This window comes from Salmo trutta, chromosome 24 (genome assembly GCF_901001165.1).
Source record: "Salmo trutta chromosome 24, fSalTru1.1, whole genome shotgun sequence".
Classification (NCBI taxonomy): Eukaryota; Metazoa; Chordata; class Actinopteri; order Salmoniformes; family Salmonidae; genus Salmo; species Salmo trutta.
In genome coordinates this window covers 20414073-20435923 of record NC_042980.1, presented here as the reverse complement: position 1 = coordinate 20435923, position 21851 = coordinate 20414073, and the positions used below count along the sequence as shown (strand labels likewise).

Below are 21851 nucleotides of genomic sequence, written 5' to 3'. Positions count from 1 at the left end.
CTGAGGTACTGTGCTTTAATCGTACAAAACTTTTCAAGACAGAATCTTTAGCTTGAGTCGTGTCTTCCTTATGCAGCTAGGCCTTTATATTCAGATTCTGCTTTCCCTAGAATGTCTGTTTATCACTTTCCACTTTTCTTCCCATTTTGTCCCATCTCTCCTGAAAGGGCCTTAGTACCCCTTAAGCTGCTCATCCAAGTTTTGGTTTGTTTATTTATTCACGTATTTGTATGTAAGTGTGTATGGTTTACATTTGAAGTTACAAGTCATATCACCTTCTGGAAAAAGGCTTGATTGAAAGCTGGATAACAGCTAACTCTGGTTCAGGCTGTTTGTGTGGCCTGCTAACACTGAGCCAGTGTTACCAAGCAGCACTAATGCCCTGGACAAGAGCAAGATAACAGCTAGCTAAGTGGCTGTGCTTGTTTAAATGCAGCTACATTATCATTTGGTTTTCAGTGTTTTTACATTTTGCACTATCAATTATTTTTGCTGTTATAATGTTTGGGGTTGTATGCTATTATGTCCAGTAAATCAATCGCTTGTTTTTTGTGTGAATTATAATGACCTGTTCTGACCATTTCATTCATGTTATTTATTGAGTGTCTTTTCGCCTGCCTTAAAATGAAAGCCAATCCTGTTACAGCGATAATGTAGTTTGCGTGAGACTGACTTGTGGGCTTCCATCTTTAATCATCAAAATGCCTCAGATGCCCATGTAGTATTAAGCCATGTTTCTGTTTTTCATTGTATAGAAGAGGTCCAAAACCGATGGTCACTGTTGCTTGAATAAAGGTGTCTACTCCAATCTGGAAAGCAAAGGAGATAATATCTTAAATATGATATGTTCTTTTAATTGGCTTCTGGCAAAGCTCAATGTACTAAGAGCAGAAAGGGAAGGCTTATAAACCGTTTGTTCTTTGAAGTAAAACTCTGTGCATACTTGCAGTAAAATGTACATAACTAAAGTCTATCGGAGTGCAGGCTCTCATAGACTGTCTTACAAAGCTTATATGACTAGTAGTGTTACTGCTTCTCTTAATGTATGTTGAGCTTAAACATCAGGAATTCACTGCAATGGAAATGGTGGACGATACAGTCACTACTGAGGGACTGATGAGGGCATTGAACCTAAGGGAAGTATTCTCCTGGACATGTTTTCCCTGTTCAGATGGACCACCAAATAGGGATTTCTTTCTTTCCACATACTTTCTCCAACCTTCACACCATGAGCACTTGGTTTCTGGATTAATGAATACACCCTGCTTTTCAATACTGGGTTTTTATTGTGGATTTTACTCTGCCTTTGTCACATTTTGTTATTTTGTATTACTTATTTATTTTATTTATGTTGTGCACCAACCAGCACTTTGGACTTCAGCACTGTTTCAGGTTTACCTACTGTTCTATCTTTCTGTTTCGATATGTATCACAGCCAACAGCCAACCTCTTACAGAGACTTGTGTTTCAGTACCTGATCCCTCCTTCCTCCTGCTTTTCTTTCTCTTTTTTCTTCTTTTTTACCACTGATGCCAATAAAACAAACAACTTAATACAGGCTGGTGTGGACAGTGATTTTCTGATCTAGAGTGAATACAGGTGTATGATGACACTATAGGGACAGGAGTTTCTCCATAACAGGTAAAAAGCCAGTCCCTAGAGATTTACCTTCTCTGGTCACATGGTCTGGAAAAACTGGTCCTAGTTAGATAATACATTTGTGAAGTACATAAATCCCTGCTTGTGAGTCAGAACCAACCTAAGAATGGTAACAGTGGAACAAATTATTCAGTCCTGTCTATTTCTGTTCGTAGTCCTGTTGATCGCCCTGAATGACGTTTCATATTGGGCTTGGTTAGGCTTGGTTTGGTTTAGGGCCAGAGCAGGTCCAAACACTGACTCTCTGACTCTCACTAATCCCAAATGACAAACCTGACTGAATGGATCGGGTTCCTTTCCTCATGGAGGAGAACCAAGACCCAGCCAGCCTGAGGACCTGTCACAAACCACACTTTACTAGCAGCCTTGTAATCATCAAGGATCTGACTGAGTTCTACCACTCGCTTTGTGTCTTTTTTTTAATACTGAATTGCCTTATATTGTTTATGCTGGCACAGGCTGGTACATTACCTCGTTCTGTCCTTATTCAAAGGTTAAGATCTGAAAGAATCCTTGAAAGAATGGATTATTCCAATTGCATGCCCTCATGGGTGAGGCAGGGTCCACCTGGCATCACCCAGCCACACCTCTCCAGCCTGGCATAGGATTAGGGAGGAGTTGCCCCTAACCACTGATACAGGGTCAGATATTATTTCATCTAACCCAATGGTTAACAGTAGGACTGGATGCAGGGTAGTCTCATCCTAGATATGTGGTTAGGGACAACTTCTACCTCGAGCCCTGGCATACAGCAGCCAATGGGATCCCTGCTCCATCTGTCAGAGCAAACCACTGAGTCCACACAAAGCCTGAGAAACCCACTCTCCCACCATCACCCCCACGCCCCCCTTTCCTCCCTGCCTTTTTGGCAGCAGCCATTCCTCCAGGTCTTGTCCAGGAGAGAGCACTAAAGCTTTCCACCTGACAGACAGTAATCCACCGGGATCTGAGGCCTGCCGATGGGCCGGAACATGCCCGCCCACCGTGTGTGTGTGTGTGTGTGTGTGCTCACCACTTTTTTTTTTTGTTCTCTGAAGTGGCAGAGAGGTTTGGGTGGTTTTTAGAGGGGCCTTGAGCCTCGCCGCTCTGTTGATTCCAAACTCCATTAAGTTCTTAATGTTGGACAGGCCAGAGTTGATCTCTCTCTCTCTCGCTCTCTCTCTCTCTCTCTCTTCCACCCCTCTTCCTAAATGGAGCCCTCACACATTTCTTTCCCTAGGGGACACGGGGGTTACAGGCGTTGTAACCCTTTAAGATTTTAAACAGATTTTCACTGAGAGGTATTAACGACACCAAGTGTTTGTACTTGTATGCAATGAGTGAGTGTCGGGGTTGACGCATTCCTTCCCTTCTATTGGAAATATATCTACTGTAGTTACCAGAGGAATGAAAGCCCTGTAAAATGTCATTGGACTTTGAAACAATAACTCTGTATTTAAATTCTGTATGTAGTTTGCCGACATGACAAAAGATATGTGTCCAAACATGGTTGGGAAAGAATGTTGCTCAGCCTTTATAGTTCCTATCCTTATTCTCCGCCCGAATCGCTCAGCAGGCTTCCCAACCAGTCCCAAACAAGACGAGTAAAAGTGTAACAAAACTGTGTGTGTGTGGATGTAAGTAAGTGTGTGTGTGTGTGTGTGTGGGGTGGGTGGGGGGGCACGTGCGTGTGTGTGTGTGTGCAGACTGTGTGTTGCCTGACTCATTTGCCTGTGATTTGTATTGAGGAGAGGGCAAATTGAACCTGAGTGTCGACCGCGCTTAATTGTCATCGCCAATTAGTGCATTGTCAGCGGCCACAATGGCTCAACTGTACCGAGTGGAACACGGTCCTTTGTGCTTCTCCAGTGGCCCAGGGGCCAGTCAAGACTCATTTAGGGCCTTGACAACAAGAGAGGAGAAATGCAATAAAAAAAAAGAAAGAAAACAAAAGGCGGTTTAAGGAGAAAAAGACGATTGGAGAGAGGAGGGGTGGAGAGAGGAGGGGTGGAGAGAGGAGGGGTGGAGAGAGGGTGGAGAGAGGGAGGAGGGGTGGAGAGAGGGGTGGAGAGAGGAGGGGTGGAGAGAGGGTGGAGAGAGGGAGGAGGGGTGGAGAGAGGAGGGGTGGAGAGAGGAGGGGTGGAGAGAGGGTGGAGAGAGGAGGGGTGGAGAGAGGGTAGAGAGAGGGAGGAGGGGTGGAGAGAGGGAGGAGGGTGGAGAGAGGAGGGGTGGAGAGAGGGAGGAGGGGTGGAGGAGAGGGAGGAGGGGTGGAGAGAGGGAGGAGGGGTGGAGAGAGGAGGGGTGGAGAGAGGGTGGAGAGAGGGAGAGGGGTGGAGAGAGGGAAGAGGATGGGGTGGAGAGAGGCGGGTGGAGGGTGGATGAGAGAGAGAGGAGGGGTGGAAGATAGGAGGTAGGGGAGAGGGGAGGGGACTGAGAGGTGGATGAGAGGGAGGAGGGTTGGATGGAGGGAGAGGGTGGTAGAGAGGGAGACGAGAGTGGGTGGAGAGAGGGTGGAGAGAGGGAGGAGGGGGTGGAGAGAGGGAGGAGGGGTGGAGAGAGGGTGGAGAGAGGGAGGAGAGGTGACCGAGAGGGAGGAGGGGGTGGAGAGAGGAGGGTGTGGAAGAGAGGGAGGAGGGGTGAGAGGAGGGTTTAGAGGAGGAGGGGTGGAGAGAGGGTAGAGAGAGGAGGTGGTGGAGGAGAGGGAGGAGGGGTGGAGAGAGGGAGGAGGGGTGGAGGAGGGGTGGAGAGAGGGTAGAGGAGGAGGGGGTGGAGAGAGGGTAGAGAGAGGGAGGGGTGGAGTAGAGGGAGGAGGGGTGGAGAGAGGGTAGAGGGAGGAGGGGTTAGAGGGAGGAGGGGTTAGAGGGAGGAGGGGTGGAGAGAGGGTAGAGGAGGAGGGGTGGAGAGAGGGAGAGAGGAGGAGGGGTGGAGAGAGGAGGGTGGAGAGAGGAGGGGTGGAGAGAGGAGGGGCAGAGAGGGTAGAGGGAGGAGGGGTGGAGAGAGGGTAGAGAGAGGAGGGGTGGAGAGAGGGAGGAGGGGTGGAGAGAGGGTGGAGAGAGGGAGGAGGGGTGGGAGAGAGGGAGGAGGGGTGGAGAGAGGGTGGAGAGAGGGAGGAGGGGTGGAGAGAGGGTGGAGAGAGGGAGGAGGGGTGGAGAGAGGGTAGAGGGAGGAGGGGTGGAGAGAGGGTAGAGGGAGGAGGGGTGGAGAGAGGGTAGAGAAAGGAGGGGTGGAGAGAGGGAGGAGGGGTGGGGAGAGGAGGGTTTAGAGGGAGGGAGGGGTGGAGAGAGGGTAGAGGGAGGAGGGGTGGAGAGAGGGTAGAGAGAGGAGGGGTGGAGAGAGGGTAGAGAGAGGAGGGGTGGAGAGAGGGTAGAGAGAGGAGGGGTGGAGAGAGGGTAGAGGGAGGAGGGGTGGAGAGAGGGAGGAGGGGTGGAGCGAGGGTAGAGGGAGGAGGGGTGGAGAGAGGGTAGAGGGAGGAGGGGTGGAGAGAGGGTAGAGAGAAGAGGGGTGGAGAGAGGGTAGAGGGAGGAGGGGTGGAGAGAGGGTAGAGAGAGGAGGGGTGGAGAGAGGGTAGAGAGAGGAGGGGTGGAGAGAGGGTAGAGAGAGGAGGGGTGGAGAGAGGGTAGAGAGAGGAGGGGGTGGAGAGAGGGTAGAGGGAGGAGGGGTGGAGAGAGGGAGGAGGGGTGGAGAGAGGGTAGAGGGAGGAGGGTGGAGAGAGGGTAGAGGGAGGAGGGGTGGAGAGAGGGTAGAGAGAAGAGGGGTGGAGAGAGGGTAGAGGGAGGAGGGGTGGAGAGAGGGTAGAGAGAGGAGGGGTGGAGAGAGGGTAGAGGGAGGAGGGGTGGAGAGAGGGTAGAGGGAGGAGGGGTGGAGAGAGGGTAGAGGGAGGAGGGGTGGAGAGAGGGAGGAGGGGTGGAGAGAGGGAGGAGGGGTGGAGAGAGGAGGGGTGGAGAGAGGGTGGAGAGAGGGAGGAGGGGTGGAGAGAGGGAGGAGGGTTGGAGAGAGAGGGTGGAGAGGGGAGGAGGGGTGGAGAGAGGGTAGAGGGAGGAGGGGTGGAGAGAGGGTAGAGAGAGGAGGGGTGGAGAGAGGGAGGAGGGGTGGAGAGAGGGGAGGAGGGGTGGAGAGAGAGGGTGGAGAGAGGGAGGAGGGGTGGAGAGAGGGTAGAGGGAGGAGGGGTGGAGAGAGGGTAGAGAGAGGAGGGGTGGAGAGAGGGAGGAGGGGTGGAGAGAGGGTAGAGGGAGGAGGGGTGGAGAGAGGGTAGAGGGAGGAGGGGTGGAGAGGAGGGTAGAGGGAGGAGGGGTGGAGAGAGGGTTAGAGGGAGGAGGGGGGGACGAGGGTTAGGGTAGAGGGAGGAGGGGTGGAGAGAGGGTAGAGGGAGGAGGGGTGGAGAGAGGGTAGAGGAGGAGGGGTGGAGAGAGGGTAGAGGGAGGAGGGGTGGAGAGGGTAGAGGGAGGAGGGGTGGAGAGAGGGTAGAGGGAGGAGGGGTGGAGAGAGGGTAGAAGGAGGAGGGGTGGAGAGAGGGTAGAGGGAGGAGGGGTGGAGAGAGGGTAGAGGGAGGAGGGGTGGAGAGAGGGTAGAGGGAGGAGGGGTGGAGAGAGGGTAGAGGGAGGAGCGGTGGAGAGAGGGTAGAGGGAGGAGGGTGGAGAGAGGGAGGAGGGGTGGAGAGAGGGTAGAGGGAGGAGGGGTGGAGAGAGGGAGGAGGGGTGGAGAGAGGGTAGAGGGAGGAGGGGTGGAGAGAGGGTAGAGGGAGCAGGGTGGAGAGAGGGTAGAGGGAGGAGGGAGGAGGGGTGGAGAGAGGGAGGAGGGGTGGAGAGAGGGTAGAGAGGGGAGGGTGGAGAGAGGGAGGAGGGGTGGAGAGAGGGTAGAGGGAGGAGGTGGAGAGAGGGTGGAGAGAGGGTAGAGAGAGGAGGGGTGGGAGAAAGGGTAGAGGGAGGAGGGGTGGAGAGAGGGTAGAGGAGGAGGGTGGAGAGAGGGTAGAGGGAGGAGGGGTGGAGAGAGGGTAGAGGGAGGAGGGGTGGAGAGAGGGTAGAGGGAGGAGGGGTGGAGAGAGGAAGGAGGGGTGGAGAGAGGGTAGAGGGAGGAGGGCGGTGGACACCGGTAACATGGGATGGAACGCAAGGCTGAGGGTCCTTTTGAAAGGGGGAAGAGAGTAGTGCTACGACCCCCCCTTACTAACCCTCCCCTTCTCTGACACACACATACACACACATATACACAAACTGGCCCTCTGACATGGGGCAGCCACACAAAGGCACACAGGACCCTGCTGTTCTGGGTGACCTGGATCAGAGGAGAAAGAGTAGCTAGTACGTCTGCTCTGTACAATTACAACTGTTGCCTTATGGTGCATTCTGACTGGGGCCTCTAGCATAGACCTATGTCCATGTGTAAAAGCCTATGAATCTAAACTAGGTCATTGCTCTGCTCAGTCCACATTATCAAAAACATTGTGCTTTACTCAAGTGAGTAGCTACACTATTTTGATTAGTTGGGGTCAGTTCCATTTTATTTCAATTAAGGAGATACAGTACAATGAAATTCCAATTCAATCATTTAAAAGAGGCCATTTATTTTCAATGAGGATTTCTCCATTGCTGAAGTGGAATTCCAATCCACTTCCTGTAGTTTACTGAATAGAGATGGAGTTGACCCTAGCTCTGGTTGCTAATGGCTACTGATGCCTCCGCTGATTAATGTTGCTTTCTGTTGGACAGACAGTGATGGACTTCTACGAACACACAGCAGTTTAGCCGTCTCTGACAGGCAGATTCAGTGACTTCCCCAGGTAGACGCTAAATTCCCACAGCAGCACCCTAACCAACACCAACCCAACGGCCTCTACAACATGTCACACCACTCTCAGTCTAGCGATGCTCTCTTTGCCCTCTGACTAAAGGTTTGAACTGGTTATTAAGTCATGTGCAGAGCCCAGGCTCATGGATAGAGTCACACAGCAGGATACACTCCTGGCCCCAGGTATGTGTTATAAATAGGGCCAGGGTTGTTTTCCTAACCATGTTAACTGACCAGGAAAAACTCTGGTCCCTAGCTGAGGCTCCTCACTGTATGACAACACTGAACAACACTGAAAATATTGCTGTTATACAAACCACTCAAACTATTATAGAAGTGGGGATTGGAGTTACTTACTCTTATCACACAAAAAGTGGGATTTACACATGATTGTAGGTCCCTAAATGCGGGATTATGGTTGTTTTGAGTAATTATGTCCGGTATTGTGTAACCCTGACCTCATGTCTATGTATATAAAGGTTAAATCAGAGAGTGGGAGGGGGAGTGGAAACAGGAAAATGAGAATGCATTTACAAATGTAACATTGTGTGATTAGCCTTTTGTGTGTGTGTTTGTGTGTGTATCTATGGAGAAGGCTGAATGAGGAGCAGGATAAAGGCTTTTGTGTAGACACCTGTACGGGCACGCAGGCTCATCCCTGGCCCTGGAAAGAGGAAGGGAGGTAGTGAAAGAGAGAGGGGAGGGGGACGGAAGAGCCAGCGTGGGGAACATTGTGCCACAGATTTAGCCACAACACTCAGTTACTCACATACCCAAGCTAACTGATATGGAGCCCACAATCTTTACTGTGTGTGTTTTCTAGGTGAGCTCAGGTCATTATTTTGATTCCAAAGAAATCAGAAGACCTAAATAAACTGACCTGTGATTAGATGTTATGTCCAATCTCCTCGCAGCTCCGCCTGTGTGGTCAATTGTTGATTAGGTTTGCCTAGCTGTCAGATTTGTTGATATGCTGTGCTCTGTAACCCGTGGTTACCAGACTGGTCAATGATGCAGGTCAGGGTTTGTTTGAATGTGTCAAGTCTTAGTCAAACATCTCAGGTACCAGAGAAATTTACCAAGAGTGACCCAGCGTGTGTGTGTGTTTTTGTGTGTGTGAGTTTTAGTGTATGTCACAGTTTTTTAACGTTTTTTTTTTACATGTAACCTTTATTTAACTGTCAGTTAAGTCAGTTAAGAACAAATTCTTATTTACAATGACAGCCTGTCCCGGTCAAACCCTAACCTGGACGAGACTGGGCCAATTGTGCGCTGCCCTATGGGACTCCCAGTCACGGCCGGATGTGATACAGCTTGGATTCAAACTAGGGACTGTAGTGACGCCTCTAGCACTGAGATGCAGATCCTTAGACCGCTGCGCCACTCGGGAGCAGTCTTTTGATTGATTCCACAGAGTCTTTCAGGAATGTGGACCTTTCTATTGACTAATTTATCTTGGTAACATGCCGTTTATCCAATGGAATCTGGGTGTTAACAGGCAATAGAAACGCTTGACTTGGCAGTTAAGAAAGACACTGTCAGACAGACGCATTTGCGCACATACACACACACACACACACACACACACACACACACACACACCCTGCAAGACCTTTGGACTTCAGAAAGCCTCAACACCTCTGTGTCACCTGGGCAGGAAATGTGTGTGTGTGTGTATCAACCCTATCCTGTATGAATGTTCCCTGACCTTAAAGAGACAGGTCAAAAGAAAACAAGCTGAGTGAAACCATGGGCTACCTCCCAAATGGCACCTTATTTCCTATATGGTGCACAACTTTTTTCTCTAGTGCCCAAAAGTAGTGCACTATATAGGGAATAGGGTGCCATTTGGGACACAGGCCTGCTTTGTGGAGGGGCCTTCCATGTGATCACAGTGTATGTCTTGCGTGTTGGTCCCATTGTCATGAATGTTTAGACTCACTCCTGCTAGGTCAACACACTCACAAAGCATGCCTACTTATTTACCTTACCTATATGCCTACTTATTTACCTTACCTATATGCCTACCCTCCCTCCCTACCACAGGAGGCTGCTGAGGGGAGGACGGCTAATAATAATGGCCGGAACGGAGCTGATGGAACGGCATTAAACATGTGTTTGATGTATTTGATACCATTCCATTGATTCTGCTCCAGCCGGTGGATGACCCCGTCTTCCGCAATTAAGGTGCCACCAACCTCCTGTGCTACCTACCTGCCTCTCTACCCAGCCTGGTCTCATAGACTAGACATAACATAGTAAACAGAAATCTGGGACTCTCAAATTATTAAGATATGTTACATTTGGTATGGTTACATAAGACAGAAGGTTACTTAAGGCAAAAACGAAAGGAGGGTGGTTGGGTGGACACATATAACGTGAACGTCTAGCAACCCAAAGGTTGCGTGTTCGAATCTCATCATGAACAACTTTAGCATTTTAGCTAAGCAACTTTGCAACTAGTTATTACTTTTTAGCTACTTTGCAACTACTAAACCTTCCCCTAACCTTAGCCATTTAACCTAACTCCTAACCCTAACCTTAACCCTAACCTGAATCCAACTCCTAACCCTAACCCTAACCTTAACCCCTAACCCAGGTACTCCCGTTGGGGGTACGCCAAATAAAAATGTGATTCACATTAAAAAAATGTATAATAAAAAATCTTCACATTTTCAAATAGTACATTTATATTTTCCAACTGGGCTATACATTTGGGTGAGTTTTTTTTCTCGCCTGAGTAGCCTCGTTTCACTGCCAAGAATAACATTAAACCATCTAGTGTTCAGCAAAATAACAACAAAATGTCAAATACAGGTAGCCTAGTCAAATAATTTTCATCCAATCACATTAACCATTACTCTCTTGCGGGAAACATTTAGAAACGAAACATGACAATTTGAAAAATAAGCAACTGTAGTTTTTGGAGCGAGAATCAAGACGACTTTTGAGTAGTAAGACATGTATAAAAGCAAAAGATACCATTAATAAGAAGGGGCTAGAATAGTCTTATATGGTGAGCTACTGAGTGGCTAGGACAGGCAAGCCCCACAGTATTGTGGAGGACTTAATTATTCCTGCTACCGCAGATATGGCTGGGACAATGCTGGGGGAAAAGACCAAAAACTATACAGACAATGTCTTCATCAAACAACACTGTTTCACAACGTATCAGTGACATGGCAGAAGATGATTTGAAACAATTTCTGCTTTGCATACAAGCCAGTGAATTCTATGAGTTACAGCTGATGAGTCAACAGACGTTGCGGGCCTGGCACAGCTCCTAGTATATGTCCGTTACATTTATGGGGGGTCAATTAAGAAAGACATCCTCTTCTGCAAACCACTGGAAACCAGGACAACATGAGAGGATATTTTTTAAGTACTGGACAGCTTCGTGACATCAAATGGACTTTGATGGTCAAGATGTGTTGGTATGTGTACTGATGGTGCAAAATACATGACAGGGAGACAGTGGAGTGGTAACGCCCGTGCAAGCAGTTTCTCCCGGCGCCACTTGGGTACACTGCAGCATCCACCGAGAGGCTCTTGCTGCCAAGGGAATGACTGACAGCTTGAAAGACATTTTGGACACAGTGAAAATTGTTAACTTTGTTAAAGCAAGGCCCCTGAACTCTAGTGTATTTTCTGCATTATGCAATGATATGGGCAGCGACCATGTAACGCTTTTACAACATACAGAAGTGCGCTGGTTATCAAGGGGCAAAGTATTGACACATTTTTTTAATTGAGAGATGAGCTTAAAGTTTTCTTTGCTGACCATAATGTTCACTTGTCTGACCGCTTGCATGATGACGAGTTTCTCACACGACTGGCCTATCTGGGTGATGTTTTTTCTCACCTGAATGATCTGAATAAATTAAGAGCAAAATTATTGATTATTATTGATTATTATTTGTGCCCTGGTCCTATAAGAGATCTTTGTCACTTCCCACGTGCCGGGTTGTGACAAAAACTCACATTAATTCTTATGTTTAATAAATGTATCGTATTGTGTGTGTGGCAGGCTTACAATGATGGCAAAAAACAACTATTTGAGAGTGAACTGACCCTGGTGCTAGAGGGGGTACGCAGCTGGAGGTTGAATGTTTGAAGGGGTATGGGACATTAAAAAGTTTTGGAACCACTGCCCAAAACCACAAAAAATTGCAATTTGTAACATATCACAAGAATTGTAATTTGTAACATATCATACGAAATGGATTATGGACATCCACAAATTAATACATACCATGTCATACTAAATTGAGTTTCCTGGATTTACATACAGAATAGTAGGGAATTCTCTGAGACCAGGTTGCCCTTTTATTTAACTGCGCAAGTCAGTTAAGAACAAATTCTTATTTACAATGATGGACTACCCCGGATGACGCTGGGCCAATCACGGCCAGTTGTGATACAGCCTGGAATCGAACCAGGGTCTGTAGTGATGCCTCTAGCACTGAGATGTAGTGCCTAAGTCTGCTGCGCCACTCAGGAGCCTAGCTGATATGGCCTAAGTTGACTATTTGCCATGATGCTTGATTAGACTACTTGCTTGAATACTGACAAATTTCCCAATAACACCATGTATTCTTGTAGGCTTACTATATTAGCAGAGTTTACATTAGGTTTGCTATGTATTGCTAATTGTTGTTGTGGTAGTGTTATACATCCATCCTGTTGGTTTCAGATGTCTAAAAGAAGGGCACTGTGTGCTAGCTTAGCCAGCTAGTCCTAAGGAGGACTCCGGTCCACTGCAGGCGGGAGGTGGGGCGACACCGTGTGCTTTTGTACTTTTTGTTCATCTAGAAAACATACTGTATTACTAGAAATAGCTGTCATTAAATATAGGCCTTTACTACTAATGAACAGCAACTTTATTATAATATTTGGCCATCAAATTGTCGTTGCATATTGTAACAAAGAGTATACACAGTGTCAAAGACCCAAGCTGTGATCTTGTCAACCAATCACAACAGATTAACAAAAGTTCCAGAGAGAGGTAGAGTTCATCACCCCTTGACTCAAGGTTTTGGGTGTGGGGGATGGGTAGTAGGGTGAGCTGCTTGAGAGTGCTGGGAGATGGTGAAGTCACCAGCAGCGGACTTCATAACAGGCTTCCTTATGTATTGTTACAGATAGAGAATTGTCCAATGCAGGTCCATGGACAACTCTGCTCGGGGGGCTTCAGAGATGTGTCTGTGGATTTCACCCCCAGGAGGTCAAATGAATAAAGCTTACAGGCTAAACGAACATGCATTCTCTTTTCTGATTTACTGAAATGAGATACCGTACTCTAGTGTTGTCTCTGTATTTGAAGCAGGTCTCTACCTACAGCTTCACCAGTGCCTGCGTCTGTGTCTGCTGTTCAGACTCTTCCATTGAGGACTGCATTGAACTTGTTGTCAATGGTAAATGTTACATTTCTTTTTTTTACTAGTACGTTTTTCTCTCTCTTTTGCAGTTCAATAAGCAACGTTTTTGGGGGCTCTCGTGTCTGCGGTAAGACCAAACCTTAACTTGGCAAGGAAGCCTTTTAAAAAAAATGTATTTAACCTTTATTTAACTAGGCAAGTCAGTTAAGAAAGCCTGCTCAGGTAAATCAAATACAGACTAACCTGTCAAAAGCTTGGCTTGTATTGATCTGTTTTTATAACAGTATAACCTTAAATAATCTTAATGGAACTACATAGACGTCCATAGCCCGGCCAAGTTGTCTACAGCCTCTCTGAGTGCCCCCACATGGGCTATGGCCTCTGTAAGTGCTCCCACCACTACTCAGCGTCTGAGTACCCCAATCCCTGCACCTCTGTCTGTGAGTGGAATTGTACCTACTACATCATACACTGTTGTCATTTTAGAACTAATACCTAGAACTTACATCAATCAAACATGATGGAGAAAAACTATTGTGTGTCATGTTTGAAATATCACATGACCGTATTGTCGGTATTCATACACATCTTTCCCTAGGAAGTCTGTTTGGGAAAATATTATACAGCTTAACCTGTCAAGAGCTTGTTTGATTAATACTGTTTACCCTCAAATCATTTTCATATTAGGTTATATAATAATCTTCTACCATTACCCCTTCGTCCCGGCCCTTCTCCAGCCCTGCTACAGCCTCTGTGAAGACCACCACTCTGCTGTTTGTAATGGGCACCGCCAGCTCTCCTCTGATATAGCCTCTGTGAAGACCACCACTCTGCTGTTTGTAATGGGCACCGCCAGCTCTCCTCTGATGTAGCCTCTGTGAAGACCACCACTCTGCTGTTTGTAATGGGCACCGCCAGCTCTCCTCTGATGTAGCCTCTGTGAAGACCACCACTCTGCTGTTTGTAATGGGCACCGCCAGCTCTCCTCTGATGTAGCCTCTGTGAAGATCACCACTCTGCTGTTTGTAATGGGCACCGCCAGCTCTCCTCTGATATAGCCTCTGTGAAGAACACCACTCTGCTGTTTGTAATGGGCACCGCCAGCTCTCCTCTGATATAGCCTCTGTGAAGACCACCACTCTGCTGTTTGTAATGGGCACCGCCAGCTCTCCTCTGATATAGCCACTGTGAAGACCACCACTCTGCTGTTTGTAATGGGCACCGCCAGCTCTCCTCTGATATAGCCTCTGTGAAGACCACCACTCTGCTGTTTGTAATGGGCACCGCCAGCTCTCCTCTGATGTAGCCACTGTGAAGACCACCACTCTGCTGTTTGTAATGGGCACCGCCAGCTCTCCTCTGATGTAGCCTCTGTGAAGACCACCACTCTGCTGTTTGTAATGGGCACCGCCAGCTCTCCTCTGATATAGCCTCTAAGAGGAACATCAGTACATAACACGCTGTCATTTCTTAACTAATATTGTTATTAAAACTATGTGTCAGTGTTTTGGTTTTATTAAGATATTGTGAGTAATCATGCTAATGTATTTTTGGCTTGTTTTGCATTCAGTTGTCTTTGTCATTCTCAGGAGAGCTGATTGGTGTGTGGACAACCTGCTCAGGCAGACTGGGAAGGCCATACAGGACATGGACCTGACTCAGAGGAGACTGATATTCAGGACTATTCAATGGACCCCACAGTTGCTAGTCTTGTGGATGGCTTCAGTAACACCACTACTGCTGACTTCTCTGCAGCCAGGCCCACCCAAACTGCTCCTACTACAGTCCAACCTGCTTCCTCCAGTGTCAAGTCTGGTGCCACCAATACCTGGCCTGCTTCACCCACAGCCCAGTCTGCTGCCAGCCATACCTGGCCTGCTTCACCCACAGCCCAGTCTGCTGCCACCAATCCCTGGCCTGCTTCACCCACAGCCCAGTCTGCTGCCACCAATCCCTGGCCTGCTTCACCCACAGCCCAGTCTGCTGCCACCAATACCTGGCCTGCTTCACCCACAGCCCAGTCTGCTGCCAGCCATACCTGGCCTGCTTCACCCACAGCCCAGTCTGCTGCCACCAACCCCTGGCCTGCTTCACCCACAGCCCAGTCTGCTGCCACCAATACCTGGCCTGCTTCACCCACAGCCCAGTCTGCTGCCACCAATACCTGGCCTGCTTCACCCACAGCCCAGTCTGATGCCACCAATACCTGGCCTGCTTCACCCACAGCCCAGTCTGCTGCCACCAATACCTGGCCTGCTTCACCCACATCCCAGTCTGCTGCCACCAATACCTGGCCTGCTTCACCCACAGCCCAGTCTGCTGCCACCAATACCTGGCCTGCTTCACCCACAGCCCAGTCTGCTGCCACCAATACCTGGCCTGCTTCACCCACAGCCCAGTCTGCTGCCAGCCATACCTGGCCTTCTTCACCCACAGCCCAGTCTGCTGCCAGCCATACCTGGCCTGCTTCACCCACAGCCCAGTCTGCTGCCAGCCATACCTGGCCTGCTTCACCCACAGCCCAGTCTGCTGCCAGCCAACTCACCCATGCAAAAAAACTTGAGTGGCAACGCGTCACTAGTTTCCAAATAGACCCTGCTGGAAGTTTCCATGTAGACCCTGCTGGAAGTTTCCATGTAGACCCTGCTATACTCCAGCCCTTTTTATCTTCTTTCTAAAATTAGGGTCATCGAGTAAATCAGATTGAGCGTTAGCCCACGGTTGTTCTTGTGTGTCACAAACCACTACCTTCCTTCCCACTGGGCACACCTGGCTAAAATCAATTTTGTCCCCACGTCATTTCAATGAAACTACGTTGAACCAACGTGGAATAGACATTGAATTGATATCTGTGCCCAGTGGAATGTGATGTATTTATACATACTTATTTCCCTAATTAAAATGCAAATCATTTTATAATATTTTTTACATGCATTTTTCAGTTTTTTTTAAATGTTATTCTGTCTCCCACTGTTCAAATAAACCTACCATGAAAATTATAGACTGAACATTTCTTTGTCAGTGGGCAAACGTACAAAATCAGCAGGGGATCAAATACTTTTTTCCCTCACTGTATATCAGGTAATATGCAGTCCACAAGAAACTGCAACAGATATTTAAGATACTAATTGCAAGATGCTAATTGTATAGTACAGTAATAAATCAACCTCATTAGAACAACACTTCTACATGTTATGATTATGCTACCATAATTGTTTTATTAACTTAGGTGATCTTAAATTCACCAATGTGAAAAATAACACTTTTGGAGACTATAGTGGTTGTTTAGAAATGTTATTTCTGCCCGAGGCGGGATCGATCTGGGGACCTTAGGGTCCACTCTTCCCCTCCCCTCCCCTTAACTTGTCATTGTTCCCCAGCTTTTGCGCTTGCAACACCAGGATAGTGGGTTTGATTCCCGGGACCCCCCGTATGTTAGAATGTACGCATGCATGACTGTAAGTCGTTTTGGATAAAAGCGTCTGCTAAATGGCATATATTATATTATTATTATATGAATGAGTCTTTCCTGACCATGTGTAAAGCTGAGACTGAACCTAGGGACCTATAGGAAGTGATGTCAAGGGGATGTAGTTCCTTTTTCTGCAGGTGTGTGTTGATCATTCAGGCTGCATTTTAATAGCTAAGCAGACGAGTTTCATGCCACTTCATTCCTTTGCTGGAATAGGCCCTTAGGGTAAACACATACACTATACAGGGACCCATGAATACACACACACACACCCTCTCCAAGACAATCCCCACCCTTCATTTGTCCCTACATTGACTCTTTAGCTATTTGTTTGACCCACGGTGCATATACATATACAACCTGCTGGCTGCATCCATGTATTATGTGAAATCCTGTATTAGGAGTACACTACAGTAGGGTCTTGCTGCCATCATCTGGGTCACATTTCCCCACATACTACTCAAAAGGTTGTATTCATCCCACAGTATACATCTAGAGTATGGCATATTTGGTGTGTGTTATCATACTTGATTTTTTTCACCGTCATACTTTTCCTTGAAGTGCAGGTGCGTTATGTCTCCAAATGCCACCTGTCCCTCAACATCTGGTGGGCTACATCTTGGTCCATAAATTAACTGATTTGGTCAATATTGCCGCCCACAACTCAGGTCCTGATTGGCACAAAAGGTATAAGGGGCGAGGCGTTGAAGTGCGAGTAGGCGTGGTAAAACTATCCAAACAGTCCTGGGCAATGAAACCGAGTGCTGGAGGACTGGCGCTCTGGATGAGGTGGGCGTTCTGTGCGTTCTGTAGCGGGACGTGGTCTCCTGAGTTATTTCGGCTCGAGCGCAGTGAGATGTGTAGCGCAACACAGTGATACCTGCTAATATCATTGGATACAAATTTGGAAAACAAGTGCTTTAGTTTGGAATAAAACGTCTTTGTGGTTATCCAAGTGATCGGACAAAGGAAAGCGTAACGAGTTTCCCAAACTTTGGATAGAGAGCAGTGTAAACCTGTTTTCTACCTCTACATTAGGACCCCGAGAACGGCTGCATAAAGAGTGGATTCTGTTTTTATTGGATTTTAATCAGGACTTCAGATTAAACACATTATTTTACTAACATTTCTTCAAACATTTTTGCTTCCAACTGTTTTTATTGAATAGAGAGCCGATGTGACCGAAGCACGGGTGACTTCACCTGTCATGCGGAATACAAACTGTAGGAATAGGAAATCGTTTCCGGATTAAGCCTGCGGTTACAGTTGTTACATTTATTGGCGCGTGACCTAACTGCAAGTAAAGGGGAAATTCATTTTCAACTCATGTAATTGTAAAGCGTGGTGAATGATTTACAATTCGACCCCCTTAGACCCTCGACTTGGTGCTTTAGTCCATCTTTCGAAATCCTCACACGTTTAATTGATTCGTTGGATAAAACAACAGTGAACGTTTATTTAGATTTTTTCCCGGACCTTTACTGCATTTCTAAAATCACCATGGTTCATTCGAAAGGTGCTCATGCTGTTGGAACAGAAACTTGTGGTCTGGAATGAAACTTGTCGGTGATTTATAGAACAGAGGACTCTGGGCATGCTGCTGGAGCAATTACTCTCTCCTGGGATTTCATATTTCCGAGATGCAGTCATAAATTAAAGGAAGGACTGAGCTGAGAAAATACTCTAGTCCACAGCACACAGTGCAATTTTTCTACCTATATTTCTTTCTGGAAATATCCCACTTTCCAATGGCGACCACAGTAAAACCCCCGCTATGCGGTGTCGTCAGTTGGCTGCTCGCGCTGCTCCTCTCCCAGCTGCCCCGGCTCGCGCAAACTGCCTCCAAGGATATAGTGTGTGAGCCCATCACGGTGCCAATGTGTAAGGGCATCGGATACAACCTCACCTACATGCCCAACCAGTTCAACCACGACACCCAGGAGGAGGTGGGCTTGGAGGTCCATCAATTCTGGCCTTTGGTCCGCATCCACTGCTCCCCAGACCTGCTCTTCTTCCTGTGTTCCATGTACACCCCTATCTGTCTGCAGGACTACAAGAAGCCCCTGCCTCCCTGCCGCTCAGTGTGTGAGCGGGCCAAGCGAGGCTGCTCACCCCTCATGATCCAGTATGGTTTTGAGTGGCCAGAGAGGATGAGCTGTGAGCAGCTGCCTCAGCTGGGAGACGAGACTCTGTGCATGGACCAGAACAGTAGCGAGACCACCACCCTTTCCCCTCCCTTGCCCAAACCCACCCCCAAAGGCACCCGCCGCAGGCAGCCCGCCCCCAAGCCCCCTGTCCCCCAGGAGTGTGACCGGGACTGCCGCTGTCGGGACCCTCTGGTGCCCATCAAGAAAGACGCCCACCCCTTATACAACCGGGTCCACACTGGCCCTGTGGATAACTGTGCCCAGCCCTGCCACCACCCTTACTTCTCCCAGGACGAACGCACCTTCACCACCTTCTGGATCGGCCTGTGGTCCGTCCTCTGCTTTGTCTCCACCCTGACCACCGTTGCCACCTTCCTCATCGACATGGAGCGCTTCCAGTACCCTGAGAGACCCATCATCTTCTTGGCTGCCTGCTACCTTTTTGTCTCCTTGGGCTATATTATAAGACTAGTGGCGGGTCACGAGAGGGTGGCGTGCGCTGGGAGTGGAGACCAGCAGCACATCCTGTATGACACCACTGGCCCACCCCTGTGTACCCTGGTCTTCCTGCTCATCTACTTCTTCAGCATGGCCAGCTCCATCTGGTGGGTGGTGCTCTCCCTCACCTGGTTCCTGGCCGCGGGCATGAAGTGGGGCAACGAGGCGATCGCTGGTTACTCCCAGTACTTTCACCTGGCTGCCTGGCTGATCCCCAGCGTCAAGTCCATCGTGGTCCTCGCTCTGAGCTCTGTGGACGGAGACCCAGTGGCGGGGATCTGCTACGTGGGGAACCAGAGTCTGGAGAGCCTGTGGGGATTTGTGTTAGCTCCCCTGGTGGTCTACCTCTTCACCGGCTCCCTGTTCCTCCTAGCGGGCTTTGTGTCTCTGTTCCGCATCCGCAGCATCATCAAACAGGGAGGGACCAAGACAGACAAACTGGAGAAGCTGATGATCAGGATTGGATTGTTCACGGTGCTTTACACAGTTCCTGCTACTATAGTAGTAGCCTGCCTGGTGTACGAGCAGCACTACAGGCCTGGTTGGGACCAGGCTCTATCCTGCTCCTGTCAGGCTGAGAGACAGAGGCTGGGCCTGGGGCCCGACTACGCCGTCTTCATGTTGAAATACTTCATGTGTCTGGTGGTGGGGATTACGTCTGGCGTGTGGATCTGGTCCGGAAAGACCCTGGAGTCGTGGAGGAGATTCACCGCTCGCTGCTGCCTCTGCTGGGCCTCCAAGCCCACCACACCCCCCTCCATGTACAGAGAGGCCAGTACGGCCCTCACTGGACACCCCAGTGCGGCCCTGCAACCAGGGTCCTACCACAAACCTGCCCTGCCCTCACACGTGTGAACGGGACCCTAGAGGGTAGAGGAGCCACGAATGCACGTGTCCAGTGATAGCCCCCCTGTCCTATGTGTGACTGTGAACGTGCCTCACCTGGACATTGGACAAGATGGTGACTGTGATAAAACACCATACAGCTCTCTGGAAGGAAAAGGGACAGAGGAAAAGGAGATAACCAAGTAATTCCACAGGTTCTGAATACAACATTTATCGACCAACCAGCCTCACTAGCTCTTCTTCTTGGAACATGAAGAACAGACACAAATGTGTTTTAACAGGAAAGAAATGGGACGTTTGTATCAAATGAACTCTGTGGTACTTCTGATGCGCCTTGCTGCTTTGGTAAAGTACCACTACTTCAAAAGAGCCACTAGAACATTCTCTGAGAGGGGGAAAATGGAGATGTGTTTTATGTGTGTTTTTATGTGTATAAACCAGTACTCCTGTCGATCTATCTGGACCATTAGAGATGACTCACTATTTATTCCTGTATACAGTACCAGTCAACAGTTTGGACACCTACTCATTCAAGGGTTTTTCTTTGTTTTTACTATTTTCTACATTGTAGAATAATAGTGATGACATCAAAACTATGAAATAACACATATGGAATCATGTAGTAACCAAAAAAGTGTTAAACAACTCAAAATAGATTTTAGATTTTAGATTCTTCAACCACCCTTTGCCTTAATGACAGCTTTGCACACTCTTGGCATTCTCTCAATCAGCTTCACCTGGAATGCTTTTCCAACAGTCTTGAAGGAGTTCCCACATATGCTGAGCTCTTGTTGGCTGCTTTTTCTTCACTCTGCAGTCCAACTCATCCCAAACCATCTCAATTGGGTTGAGGTCGGGTGATTGTGGAGGCCAGGTCATCTGATGCAACACTCCATCACTCTCCTTCTTGGTAAAATAGCCCTTACACAGCCTGGAGGTGTGTTGGGTCATTGTCCTGTTGAAAAACAAATGATAGTCCCACTAAGTGCAAACCAGATGGGATGGTGTATCGCTGCAGAATGCTGTGGTAGAAATGCTGGTTAAGTGTGCCTTGAATTCGAAATAAATCACAGACAGTGTCACCAGCAAAGCACTCCCATCCCATCACACCTCCTCCGCCATGTTTCACGGTGGGAACCACACATGTGGAGATCATCCGTTCACCTACTCTGTGTCTCACAAAGACACGGTGGTTGGAACCAAATATCTCAAATTTGGACTCATCAGACCAAAGGACAGATTTCAACCGGTCTAATGTCCATTGCTCGTGTTTCTTGGCCCAAGCAAGTCTGTTCTTGTTGGTGTCCTTTAGTAGTGGTTTATTTGCACCAATTCGACCATGACGGCTTGATTCACGCAGTCTATTCTGAACAGTTGATGTTGAGATGTGTCTGTTACTTGAACTCTGTGAAGCATTTATTTGGGCTGCAATTTCTGAGGCTGGTAACTCTAATGAACTCATCCTCTGAGATAGAGGTAACTCTGGGTCTTCCTTTCCTGTGGCGGTCCTCATGAGAGCCAGTTTCATCATAGTGCTTGATGGTTTTTGCGACTGCACTTGAAGAAACTTTAAAAGTTCTTGAAATTTCCCGGATTGACTGACCTTCATTTCTTAAAGTAATGATGGACTGTCATTTCTCTTTTCTTATTTTAGCTGTTCTTGCCATAATATGGACTTGGTCTTTTACCAAATAGGGCTATCCTCTGTATACCACCCCTACCTTGTCACAACACAACTGATTGGCTCAAATGCATTAAGAAGGAAATACATTTTACAAATTAACTTTTCACAAGGCACACCTGTTAATTGAAGTGCATTCCAGGTGACTACCTCATGAAGCTAGTTGAGAGAATGCCAAGAGTGTGCAAAGCTGTCATCAAGGCAATGGGTGGGTACTTTGAAGAATCTCAAATATATTTTGCTTTGTTTAACACTTTTTTGGTTACTACATGATTCCATATGTGTTATTACATAGTTTTGATGTCTCCACTTTTAATTTCCAATGTATAAAATAGTAAAAACAAAGAAAAACCCTTGAATGAGTAGGTGTCCAAACTTTTGACTGGTAATGTATATGATGCTCTATA

At 48.0% G+C, this 21851-nt stretch overlaps 1 protein-coding gene across 1 annotated transcript; it reads left to right on the top strand.

The window, feature by feature from the left end:
* Positions 1 to 17059: 17059 nt before the first annotated feature.
* Positions 17060 to 20130, top strand: LOC115160889 (frizzled-5-like). The gene has a single exon (XM_029711393.1). It carries the CDS (start codon positions 18021 to 18023, stop codon positions 19770 to 19772), a length of 1752 nt encoding a protein of 583 aa, XP_029567253.1. The 5' UTR covers positions 17060 to 18020; the 3' UTR covers positions 19773 to 20130.
* Positions 20131 to 21851: the final 1721 nt, after the last annotated feature.